At 26.0% G+C, this 12753-nt stretch overlaps 1 protein-coding gene across 4 annotated transcripts in view; it reads left to right on the top strand.

Annotated features, from left to right (window-relative positions):
• LOC107448242 (farnesyl transferase alpha) overlaps positions 1 to 11758 on the top strand; it is an 18612-nt gene extending 6854 nt beyond the window's left edge. For all 4 annotated transcript variants that reach the window (XM_016063373.4, XM_016063374.4, XM_043042792.2 and 1 more), the window contains exons 3-10: positions 2516 to 2630; positions 4395 to 4499; positions 5756 to 5866; positions 6712 to 6873; positions 8070 to 8132; positions 8827 to 8995; positions 11034 to 11184; positions 11581 to 11758. In XM_016063373.4, the coding sequence (XP_015918859.1) occupies positions 2516 to 2630; positions 4395 to 4499; positions 5756 to 5866; positions 6712 to 6873; positions 8070 to 8132; positions 8827 to 8995; positions 11034 to 11184; positions 11581 to 11585 (881 nt within the window). In that variant the 3' untranslated portion in view covers positions 11586 to 11758. The remainder of the gene's footprint in view (positions 1 to 2515; positions 2631 to 4394; positions 4500 to 5755; positions 5867 to 6711; positions 6874 to 8069; positions 8133 to 8826; positions 8996 to 11033; positions 11185 to 11580) is intronic.
• Positions 11759 to 12753: the final 995 nt, after the last annotated feature.

Genomic DNA, 12753 nt, shown 5'->3' with positions numbered 1-12753 from the left:
TAAGTCCCTAAGAGCAGATATTGTTCTGTGCCTGCATTTGCTCTTAAGAAGCCGCCTTGCATTTCTAAGAGGAACTGGATGAGAAGATGGATGCAGTGCTGAAGCCTCTCTAGCCAACATGTCAGCCCGTTCATTTCCGTAAATGCCACAGTGGCCAGGGATCCACTGGAGGACTACCTCTCTTCCAGAACAAAGAAGAGAGTCAATGCGTTGTTTACACTTAAATTCGAGTTCAGAGGGATATAAATTATATTCAGAAATGGTCTGAATAGCAGCCTGAGAATCGACAAAGATAACAATGTTTTGTTCAGATGGTTCACCAATAGCTGTAATAGCCATAAGGATTGCAAACACTTCTCCATCAAAATTATCTGCCCAAGTGTCAAGAGGTTCTCTAAGGCTGAAATATTTGGAGTAAGCACCAGCTCCAGCTCTACCAGTTGAAAAAGTGGCGGATCCATCAGTAAAAACCTGCAGCCATTGCTCGTAAGGGTATCTCTCGTGTATAGTGGCCAGAGCGATAGGATACAACTCGGTCTGGTGGAAGTCCGATTTCCGAACAGGCAGTACCAAGTCTTTGGAGATTATGGGACTATGCAGTTTAGGAAAGGCAAAAATGTGGTGGATGTGGAAGAAAGGATTAGGATATTTCCTTCTGTTCATAAAGATGATTTTTTTTTTAAAAATCTTCTTTTAGTCCGTGGGCTGAATTAATTAATTGTTCAAGTTTGTCCTGATGCTTTAGGGGTATTTTTTTCTTTTAACAAAATTTTTCAAAATGCTTTAGTATTTTTAACTTTATAAAATTCTCCAAAAAATTATTGGTTATATTTTAATTAGAGATTTTATCTTGCACCCTTTTTCTGAAAACTTTTGTACTCTCAAGAATTATTTTTCGCAGCAAGCCAACCAATCACTATTAGCAAAATGTTACAATTGTTGCATTGATGCTGATTTTCTGGATTTCATGATAACTTTTATTTTGATATTTCCGAAACTGTTTCTCCTTTTACCCTAAAAAGCTGGCACAAACTAAGGAATGTATGAGAAACATGTTAAATGAGAAATTTTTTTATTATTTATATTTGTTTGTTAGAAGAAAGGAAAACAAAACTTTGTTTTTCTGTTCTGCACTGTAAAGGAACAGCTTTCAAGTTGGGCAACCAGATAGATAAACTATGAATTCTTAATATATTCTAATTTCTAATTGGAAAAAAAAGATAAAATTTAAAGAATTTTATCTAGTTTTTTTTTTTTTTTTTTTTTTCTGTAGAATATGCAACAAGAAATTTGACAAATTTTCCTTTATGAATACTGAATATCTCTTAAAATGATAGTGCTAATTCGAAGCAAACAACATTATTTAAACATTTGACTTATGATATTGGTTCAAAGAAAATTATTTCAATGAGTTTTATAAAGAGCACTGTTTGGATAAAATACAGTATGAAGCTCTATATTGAAATGTAAATAAATATAAAAATTTAATTGGTTTTTAATCACCTGGGATGTTTTTTTTTTTTTTTTTTTTTTTTTTTTTTGCTTAATAAAAATGTATTAAACAGTACTTATCCAAGGTTGTTTTGGGTCATTGCTATTTGGTACATTTTATGCAAAAACTATTTAACACTAATATTTTTTTATTCATTAAAAGCATTATTTTCTGAAAGCTTAATATATTATTTCCTCCACATCTATTCAAGATGATATATTAAAAAAATAATATTTAAATGAAATACTACACTATTATATTGACTAATACACTAATATTGACACTTTTCTTGTACCTATACTACACTTTAGCAGAGAGAAAAAACACGCTGACCTGGAAATTTTAAGATTTTTACTGGAAATATCCGGGAAATTTGAAACCTCATTTGAGTGGCCACCCTGGAAAAAGAAGGAATATGTTGTTTTTTTCCATGCATATATTCTTTTATGACAAAAAAATTTATTAGACAAAAAAATGTAATTTCTTTCTCTCTTTAAATTTTATGAATGTTACTTTTGAGCATAAAAATGCAGGGTTCCCACGATCTGGAAAAATTTAATGAATGGTAGCTAAGATTTTTCAAGACTACACAAAAATGCAATTATCTTAATTTATCTTTCTGCATTTTAAAAATGCAATTATCATAAATTTTTCTTTCATTCGTGAATTACAAAATTATTCCCAAGTTATTTTTTTCACCCATATATATTTCCTTTAAATTAGATTTGTATTGATAGCTTAAAACATCTAGATATTATCCCTCTGTTGCTACCACTTTAAGAAAATTTCGAGATTGTGGGAACCCTGAAATGTCAGTCTTTATTTGTTTTATATACATAAAAAGATTTTCATGTCTGGGTTAAGGTATAGTTTAAATTTTAATATCTATTTTTCAGTAGTTAATAACATATGATTTTATAACCTTTCCTACAGCTGATGGACCAGCATGACGAGTTTTCATGCTAAACAAAAGTTTATATATTCCATTTAATCATATTATAATAATGTTTCTTTTCCTTTTAGTTAAAGATATTTTTGATTATTTCCGTGCTGTGTTGGCTAAGCGAGAGATAAGTGAAAGGGCTTTTAAACTGTCAGAAGATGCTACAAATACAAACCCATCAAACTATACTGTTTGGTTAGTATAATTCACTAGTTTATTAGTTCTAAAAATATATGCTTGTTTTTCTTTTTCTTGAGTTCAAACTTCCCTTGTAACACTCAAAATGAGCAGACACTATTTTTTATCACCAATTGCAAATTAGAAAAATACTGTAAAGAAAAGTCTAACAATAGGGAAAGCTAGAAGAAAGTATCATAATTTGTACATGTTTTAAAAATTTAAATCATATTATTGTTTTATTATGTATTTATGACTTTTCCTTAACATATTCTTGAACTGACTTTATTAACGTATAAAATTAAATCTTAATTGCAATTAGTTCATTCGAACTTGACCTACAATCTCGTATATTGATGAGTTTTTTACGAGTCTCTAAATTTTTAACATTAATTTCAGGGTTATTCTTCTCAACCTAATTTTAAACAATTTATTTAAAAAATACTGAATATAAAAATATTTTTTGATAAGTGAACGAATATGTAATATGCAATCGATGTGTTTATCTGGTATGGCAAAAAAATATATAATATTCCACAAACTATTAATTTTGGTTAGTAGCCAGGCCATTAAATAAATTCTCCAGTTTCTATAAATTTCATGATCACTCCTCTATGAAAAACCTGAAATATGGGAAAATATTAGACTACTTAATTAGAAGCAACATATAAAATTAATTGTTTTTCCATCTCTACCCTGTTTTATGTGACACAATAAACTTCCTTTTTCTCTAATATTTAATATTAAACAAAATAAAACTATGAAACATTTTAATTTTAAAGCCTCTAGTACCAATAAAACATTTGTTGTGTGTGATAATAATCATGTAGTTAATCAAATTTTAAAATGAAACAAATATCTAATTTAATATTGCCTAAAAATGTTTATCTTTTTTTCAAAAGTACTTGATTTTAATGGAAATTCAATGTTCTTGAAAAATACTGATCTCAATTTGTATTGAATGATCATTTATTCATTGAGTCATATGACTATATTCATTTTTTAAAAAGATAAAGCTTTTTGTATTCTGTTTGATCTGGTAAAAATAAAATCATTTCAACCCTTAATTATGTAGATATTTAGACGCAAAAATAATAAAAGCAATTAAAAAGAATCTAATTTCTATGGTAGAAAAATTGTATTTCTTCATTTTTAACAAAAACCTGTTAAAATTTTTATTATATTCACAATTTTGCTCTTAATCTTATTATGAGTTATGGCTCTTAATCTCATTTTTTTTCCAGACCGTATGCAGGTTGCTACCATATCACAAAACTAGTTTTTTTTTCCTCTTTTTATTCTTTGAGAGAGATTATATGTATAAAAATAATGACATTAATTCATAAACCTTGTCTTCTGATCTGCTGTTTCTGGACTATTTTGCTGTTTCTGGACTATTTAAGCAGTAAGTTTCTGGGAAATTTTCCCTCAGTTCACTAAATTTCTGCTGACTAACATGAGATAAAAATATTAGCTATGCTCTTCCGTGTGAAGCATAATATCTTTAGACTTACTAGGCTTATAGGGTTAATTGGTATTTAAGACAGTTCGTACAAAACTCATTTGAAAGCATTTAAACTAAATATTAAAAAAAGCATTGGCAACCTATTTTTTACTTTCTAAAATAAAATGTTTTTCACAATTATCTCAAAACACCAATATTTAGAAAAGGTTTGGTACACATTGCCTTATTTGTTTACTAACTTCTGAAAGATCTTCTTGAAAAAAAATAATCTGTCATTGTAAGTCAAAGGGAAAAAAATTTTATTCATTTCTTTTAAGGCATTACCGAAGAGTTTTGTTGCAAGAATTGAAAAAAGATTTAACAGAAGAATTACATTATATCCAGTTAATTATAGAAGATAATCCAAAAAATTATCAAGTTTGGTAAGTGTTACTTCTCACTTTTTTGAGTTTTAAGGAATGTAATTATTCTATTCCTTAGTTATAATTTAATCAGTTTGAATTTCTTTTGTTTTCATGTATGAAGCTGGGGATAGTGCTACAAAAATATTTTTTGCTTTCTAGTTCAATTGTGTTATTGTTTTTAAAAAAATTATGAAATTTTAGATCTATTTATTAATTCATGTCATTTGAGCAATTCAATGGCTGTGAATAAAATTTACTCTCATCAAAACTATTGAGAATTCATTGATTTTGCTTTAAGATTATCCTTTGAATTGTATTAACACATTCAGTTTCAAGTAGGGTTCTCCTGTATTCAGGTTAACCTGGAATTCACAGGTAATTTTGAGAGTGGAATAAAAACAAAGAACAATGGAAATTTTATCCAAGAACTTGTAAAGTTTCAAAACTAATTTCAAAATTGATGGTAACAATAAGGAGCAAGTAAAGTTCAAAGTTAATAAGTCAATTAATTTTTATTATTTAAAAATTAAGCTTAATTAGCTTAGTAGTATAAATTAACTTTAGTTCTCTCTCTAATTGAAATTTAGTTAACTCAGATAACAGACTATATATCTGATGTGATTCTATTATTAAACTATGTTAATTTTGGGTTTTTAAGTTTTTCCTGCTTTTGTACAAAACATTGTTTTTTATCTAAAATTTATATACTTGTGTGTTACAAACATGTTGAACCTTTGTCAAACTGCCAAAGTTAGACCAAAGTCAATGGGGACACTGACATAAGCTAATTTGAGTTAAGATTCAGAAACCAAAATTTTATTTTGGTATTTTCTGGAAACTTATAAAATTAAAGTGTTACATAGATTTTTATTAAAACTGTTCAAACAGTGAAAAATACAGACTTGTGGAACACACACCACAAGCAAACCAAGATTAATAAAGATAGTTAAATAATTGGATTTAAATTTATGGATTCAAATGGGGGTTTTGAAAAGTTAAGAATGGGTCTTCTTTAAAATAATTTTTTTTGATTTTGCTCCCTTCTCATGATAATGATTATCTTTAAGTTCTTGATTTATAAATATCTATTTCCACAATTTTTAATTTAAACTGATGTTCTAAGTTTTTTTTTTCTTATCTTCTAGAATTGTTTTTAAAAAAATCCAAGATATATACACATTTTATAAAGCTGCCATTTTGTTAAGTTTTTGCATGAATTGTACTCTTTAACAATAAAAATGAAGTATTAATAATTTTTGCTTTTTTAAAAAAAGGCATCATCGACAAGTTTTAGTTGAATGGTTAGACGATTCTTCCAAGGAAAAAAAGTTCACTGAACGAATATTAAATGATGATCCTAAAAACTATCATGCCTGGCAACATAGGTAATTTTTTTTATGTAGAATCACTTTTCATGCTTGCTGAAAATTAATGCTTTTTACATTTAAATAATCACTATTTTTCTATATGATAATATTTTTTCTCTTTGCAATAATTCAAAACATGTCTTGGTCATTTTAGCAGGGGTGCCACTCCTCAGTCCCGAGGAGTGAATTCACTGTTGAAGAACGATTGGTAGACTAAATTCTATTCTCCAATTAATATTTATTTACAGTTTGCTTTTTAAATATTAATTGTTTAATTTGATTATAGTTATTTGATTTTTAAAATCAGAAAAGAAATATAAAGCTGAAAACCTTGTTTAATATTAGTTTTAAATTTTGCTAACCAAGCAAATATGCTAATACTTCAAAACACTTTAGTTCATGTTTAAGAAAAATGCTATATGTAGATTTGGTAAAAATAAAATATAAATGTGTTAACACATTTATATTTTATTTTTACCAAAATCAATTTTGCCATTTGTGAAAACATTCCGGTTTATAAAATTATCTGCTTCATAAAATCAAATGTTATCCCAATGAACGCGATTTTAATATGACAAGGGCACTGTTATGTGTGCCTTTCTTCAACTATTTATTTATGCACAGATTTTTTTTATTTATTATTATTTATTTATTTTTTATCATTTGAAGTTGTTGGACATTTTTTTAAATTAAATAAGTACAAAACTGTTAATTTGTCTTAAACTTTTTCATGATTATCTGTTATCAATGAATTTTTTTCTACTGTCTATTTTAATTTTATAGTAATTATTAACTTTGCTTTATTCATTTTTATTAATATTATAGTGATTATAATTTTTTTTTATTTACTTTGTTTCTGCTAGGCAATGGGTTATAAGAAAATTCTCTTTATGGGATGATGAATTAGAATTTGTTAACTATTTGCTTGAAAATGACATTCGAAATAATTCAGCTTGGAATCAACGCTATTTTGTGATTAGCAATTCAACTGATATGTCAGATGATATTTTGATTGGAGAAATAAAGTATGTTTTACTGTGACAAGGCTATTATCTTTTCTTTCTATCTATTGCTAATTACTTTTGTTTTCTATTATTATTATTTTTTATTTTATTTTTTTTTTGCTGAAATACTTTATTAATAGATATGAAATATTTTTGTAGATTATTAAAATTACCCGTAACATATATTAATAGTTCTGATTTATGCTAAATTCTATTAATTAAAACAAAAATGTTTCTCTTTACCTTATTCGTTGCACTTCTTTATTGATTAGACAAACCTGTGTTTACCAAGGTTTTATTTAGAATCTTTTTCCATTGTCCTCTTCCTCACCAGGTATTCTAGTTGTTTACTCTGAGTGCTTATTAAATCTTCCTCCTCATAAATGCAGTCATGTAATTTTGATATACAACTTTTTTAAAATTCAGCAACTATTAAAAAGATTTTGCTCAAATTTATATTTAACCAAACCTTTTTTAAAATAATGTAGAAAATTATATATTTTGCATTCAAAAATTTTTTGATTATTATTAAATAAAAAAATACTTATTTACTGAAAGTTTTTTTTTTTTATATAGAATTAGTTTTAGATAAACAAATTTTATAATTATGTGTACAAATTTTTCAATTTACTTTAAAATTTCAAAGATATGGTGAAAAATATGCAAAAAAAATAAAATTAACATTAAGGGATCCAAACTTTTATTCAAAGATGGTACGTTTTTGTGTTTGATTTTGTAACTTAAAATATTGTCTGCACTAATTAATTAGCATAGCTGAGGTCACTTCCTCAATGCATTAAGTCCGAGAACGTGAAGATCCAATCATTAGAGGTGGTCCTTTTTTTTTTGTGCACTGTACCTTCAGACTGATTTTCATGAAATACCTCTAGATAGTTTTGAAAATATTTTATTCTTAAGTAAACTGTTATCACAGGGATTTTTTCTTTTTTTAAATTACTAAGTGGATTTTTACAGCAACATTTTTTTAAGCTTTCAAATTATGTATAGTTAACTCATTAAATAATAGGAATTCTATTTATTCTTCATGCATTTTAACTGAAATAATTGTGCAGTACACACTTCAAAAGTTTGAGAAATAAAAAGTCTTTATGGAAAATTTTAAATGGAAAAAAGTTGGATGCATTGTTTAGTTTTCTTTTAAGTAATTTTAACAAACCATTACAATAGACACTGATCACAATTTTTTTTCCTTCCAGGTTTACTCTAAACAGCATTAAAAAAGATCCAAATAATGAAAGCCCATGGAATTATTTGCGTGGGTAAGTAATATTTTTATATGATTGTATCAAACTTCATAAATTTTATCAAAAATAAAAATGTGTTTTGAATTTTAAAAAAACTATAAAATGATTTGTTGCATTTTTATGTAACTCATAAATAAAATCTGCCAAATCAAAATGGCAAAAAAACCACATGTATATAAACGTCTCGTTAACAGGAGTTAGCAAAATTTCGGTGATTATAAGTATTTGATTTGCGGAAGACTGCAAACCAATGGTCTTGTCCGCGGAATAGTTACAAGCTTTGCTTCTAATTATTGGATCCCAAAGAATAAGAAAAACCTGAAATTCCGGTGTACACCCAGAATACATTGACACCCTGAATCATACAGTTTCTAATATGATCTTGTACACAGAATTCTGCAATATTTGCAGTTTGCCAATAATTACAAACTTTGCTTCTAATTATTGGATCCGAAAGAATGATAAGAAAAATCTGAAATTCTGGGGTACACCCAGAATACATTGACACCTTAAATCATACAGTTTCTAATATGGTTGTCAACCAGTCAAAAAATTAAAATGTGTTACATTTATAACTGCTGTACACTGTATAAAGTAAATTAAATGCCATTACAACGTAAATAATTAATCTGATTGCTATTTAGTTAAAAATATTTATTCTGATTAAACAAAATCATTATAAATTTTTTAATTGTTTAATATTTTATAGAATTCTCCAATCAAAAGGTTTGACAAAATTTCCCGAAGTGACTGAATTCACTGAAACTTTATATTCTTCTGGTTGCCGCTCACCCCACTTACTGGGATTTATGATTGACAGCATTGAAGAAACTTTACTAAATAGTTCCAATCATGATCTTTGCCAGCGAGCAGTTGAGGTAAGATTTATAAGTAGTAAATATTTAAATATGAAAGTTGAAAATTTTTTCAATTCTTTTTTTTTCTCAAAAATTTTAAAAATAGTGCTTATGTTATAAAAATATTTTTCTGGTATTTATTTTTCGCGTAATGGTAAAAAAAGAAAACTGCAGATTAAGAATTTTAAACTAAAACTTGTGCTTTATAATTTTTTTTTTTTTTTGGNTTTTTTTTTTTTTTTTTTTTTTTTTTGTAATAACTGGGAATTTTAAAATAAAAATTTGAATTATTAATAAAAGGGAAATGTTGTGTTGGTTCATTAATAGTTAAAATGAAAAGATTTTAAAATCAATTTAGTGAAACCAAAACGATAGGAAAACAAGCAAAATAATATGAAATTAAGCAAAAATAATAGGAAAATAAACAATTAAAGTTCTGCAGCATTTACAAGCTGTATTATAAGTCTACAGCATTATAAGGAAACTAAATGTTTCCAATTTTCATTGAATTGTCCCCCACAGATTTAAAATTTAACAAAAGAGAACAGGTAAATCATTTTCATTATAGATTTTAATTAATTTCTGATCATTTGCTTTTGATACCTATAAAAAGATTTTCTTGCAGAATGATCAGATCAATTTCTTTTTTTGCAGAATGAACAGATTATCAGACCAACAGTAACAATTTTGTTTTTGCTTTAAAATCTATGCAAAATATAACTTTGTTTTGTATCAAAATTTATAAAATATAACCATTTATTTATTTGTAACAAACTATTATTGATATATCATTAAATTTGTATTTCTGTTCATTTAGAATTCTTTTAAATTGGGCGTGTGCAAGGAAAATTTGAATTTTTTTCATTTGTAGAAAATTGTATTTAGCAACTTCAAGTCCAGTTTGAATATATTAAAAATTTTAAAAATTTCAAGCAATTTATTTTCTAAGTAGTTTTTGTACTTTTTAAAAGAAACTCAAAATGATATGAGGTTTTTTACAAATATCATTTTGTATCATATATCAATGCCAGTTTTATTTTTAATAAATCTTATATATTAGTACAGAATGAAATTTGTGGAAAACTTCTTAGAAAATTGCTTAAAACTTTTTAAAATATTCAAACTGGACTTTTTTTTATTAGTAACCAAATACAATTTTCTACAAAATTACGAAGAAAAAAATCCTGTGCATGCACAGTATAAAAGGATTACTTTAATTACTCATATCTTGCACAATTTAAAAAAATTTTCCTCAAATTTATTGCATTTAATATTATTGTGTTAAATATTTGTAATGTTACAGCAAAAAAACGTAAGACAAAAAAGTTAGTTTTTTATGCAAATGTCCATAAATATTTAAGCTGGGCTTACAAATTTTGTGCAATTATTGCGTATAGTAACCAAAATAATTACTACAAGTTACAAATTTGTTGCTACATTTTTTGGTATAGGGTGTTCAAAAACACTATTTTCCGTTTGTAATCTCTAAACATCATTGTAAATATAAGAAATCATATGACCTGGAGTTCACTTAAGTTATAAAATTATTCTTTAAGTATATCTTGTGAAATATGAAAAAATTTATTAGCATAAAAATGTTTTCATTAATATGCATTCAAAAAAAAGTTTTGGCTTGAAAAGATTTCCTTTGGGTATGTAAACAAAGTTTTGAGCTCTAAAGCTAACTATATTTTATTACCAATGTTGAACATCCAATTTATAACAGATTAGCTGTTATCAATGTTCAACTCCATTTCTGATTTTGAACCCAATCCAAAAGACAAGGTAACTCCTACATAGACTGTATAAAATTTGTTGTTCGAGTTGAAATAAAGTAAGATCTAAGATCTATCTTCGCAATCCCATTAAAATTTGCTATTTAAGAGTAGAAGAAGCTCTTATACAAGCACAAGAACAGTTGTTGTTTTTTTAATTTTATGAAGAAATAAATAAGATGCAGATTTTTTTTAAAAAATAATGAATTACAGATGATTAATTATAAATAAGATTTTGTTGAAATGCATTTCAGTAAGTTTTCTTTCCATTTCAATTTTTATAGCTATGCATATCTTTGATGAAAAAACATGATCCTATCAGAAAGCAATATTGGAAATTTATTGGCAAAAGTTTAGTTAATTTATATGGATTAGAAGAAAAAACAGAGCTGGACTCTGCAGGTGATGATTCAAATGCTGAATGTAGTGATACAGGTAATTATAGATTCTTACTTTAGATTCACTTATTATTATAAAAAGAGAAAAATTTATGGACATCTGACACTAAAGCTATAGTATTTGTGTCAATACCTTTTGATATTGCTTTAGCAGTATTTTTTTAATACATATATAAAACATGTTTTATAAATGCAATCAGCATTCTTTTTTTTTTTTGCAATATAGAAGTGAAAGAATAAAGAAAATTGTGTTTATTAGATGCTTTAAGCCTTGGTACTTCAGTGGCCTAACTTAACTTGATTATGTTATTTGTAATAAATATTTTAAACCACAACTAAAACTCTACTTTTGTTCATTTGTGTAAAAATTTTGAAATATTTTTGTGTTCTTTACTATATGGTGTGCATTAATTTTTACATTTTTTAATTATAGATTGATTGATGGATATTTTATTTTAATGCTGTAATGCAGCATGAAGAACAACTTGTTCGACAAGATGAAAAAAACATTAACTATGTCATAAAAAAATAAACAGAAATGTTTGTTTATGAAATTTTTATTATTCTTTTTTTATTGTATTGAAATAAAATAAAAATTTTGTAATCATAAATTTTTATTATACTTGATATGATTTTATATTTACTTTGCTTTGTAAAACTTTCCTACATAAAACATAATTTGTCTTACAATTTTTGCTTTTTACAAAAGAGATAAATAATTTTGTTCTTCATATCACCTTGATAAAAATGTACTGAAATTATTAATTTTTTTATTAAAAAATTTAATTTTTGTGAATTTAGGTTTTAATAGAAACTAAGCATAGAAAGACGGGGAAGTGATAGAATTTAAAAAAATCAGTGTTTATAACATATTCATTTTATTTTTTAATGCCAGCAAAAAGAAAAGGATACTAGCATTTGAAAAAAGAAATATTGATAGAGTGAAAATAGTATTGTGGTTAATGATTGTAAAATTAAAACATTTTGTTGGGGTTTGCTTCACTTCAGAATATCATTATACTGAATAGAGATTAATATTAGATTTTATGCAATTTAATTGGGACCATAAAATATTGTTACAGTTGAGAAAATTGTTGTAGTAAGAATTTACAATATATATAAAGATAAAATAACATATAGTTTGAAAACTTATGTAAATGTCAGGGTGCGTAGCCAAATCTTTCAACAAAAAATAAGTACTTTTTAAGCACTCAAAAAATATTTTTAAAAGACTTAACATTATAATAATAAAATAACTAGTTTCTGACAAAAAAAACTCTTCTTGATTATGATAGCTATTATAAAATGATCAAGAGTTTTTTCGGTTTGATATCAGAGGGTGGAAAATGAGGTCTGAAATGGAGAATATCTTTCAAAATGCAGCAAAGTTGCACATGAAGACTCAAAGTATTTCATCAAACATGTAAAATGATTGGCGCTTTCATACGCTACTGTCCGACGGTAAATTGAAATGGATTGTGGTTGAATGAATTGTGAAAATGTTGAATAGAGCAATGTGAAAAGCATGCTTTTGCATAACACATGGCGAAAATAGACATAGTAAAGAAAAAAATTAAGCACCTTTAAGGGCTTTTAAATAATGAAA

The sequence above is a fragment of the Parasteatoda tepidariorum genome, chromosome 4, assembly GCF_043381705.1.
Source record: "Parasteatoda tepidariorum isolate YZ-2023 chromosome 4, CAS_Ptep_4.0, whole genome shotgun sequence".
NCBI classification, from domain to species: domain Eukaryota; kingdom Metazoa; phylum Arthropoda; class Arachnida; order Araneae; family Theridiidae; genus Parasteatoda; species Parasteatoda tepidariorum.
The sequence above is the reverse complement of the archived record's forward strand: the minus strand, read 5'-3'. Positions and strand labels throughout refer to the sequence as shown.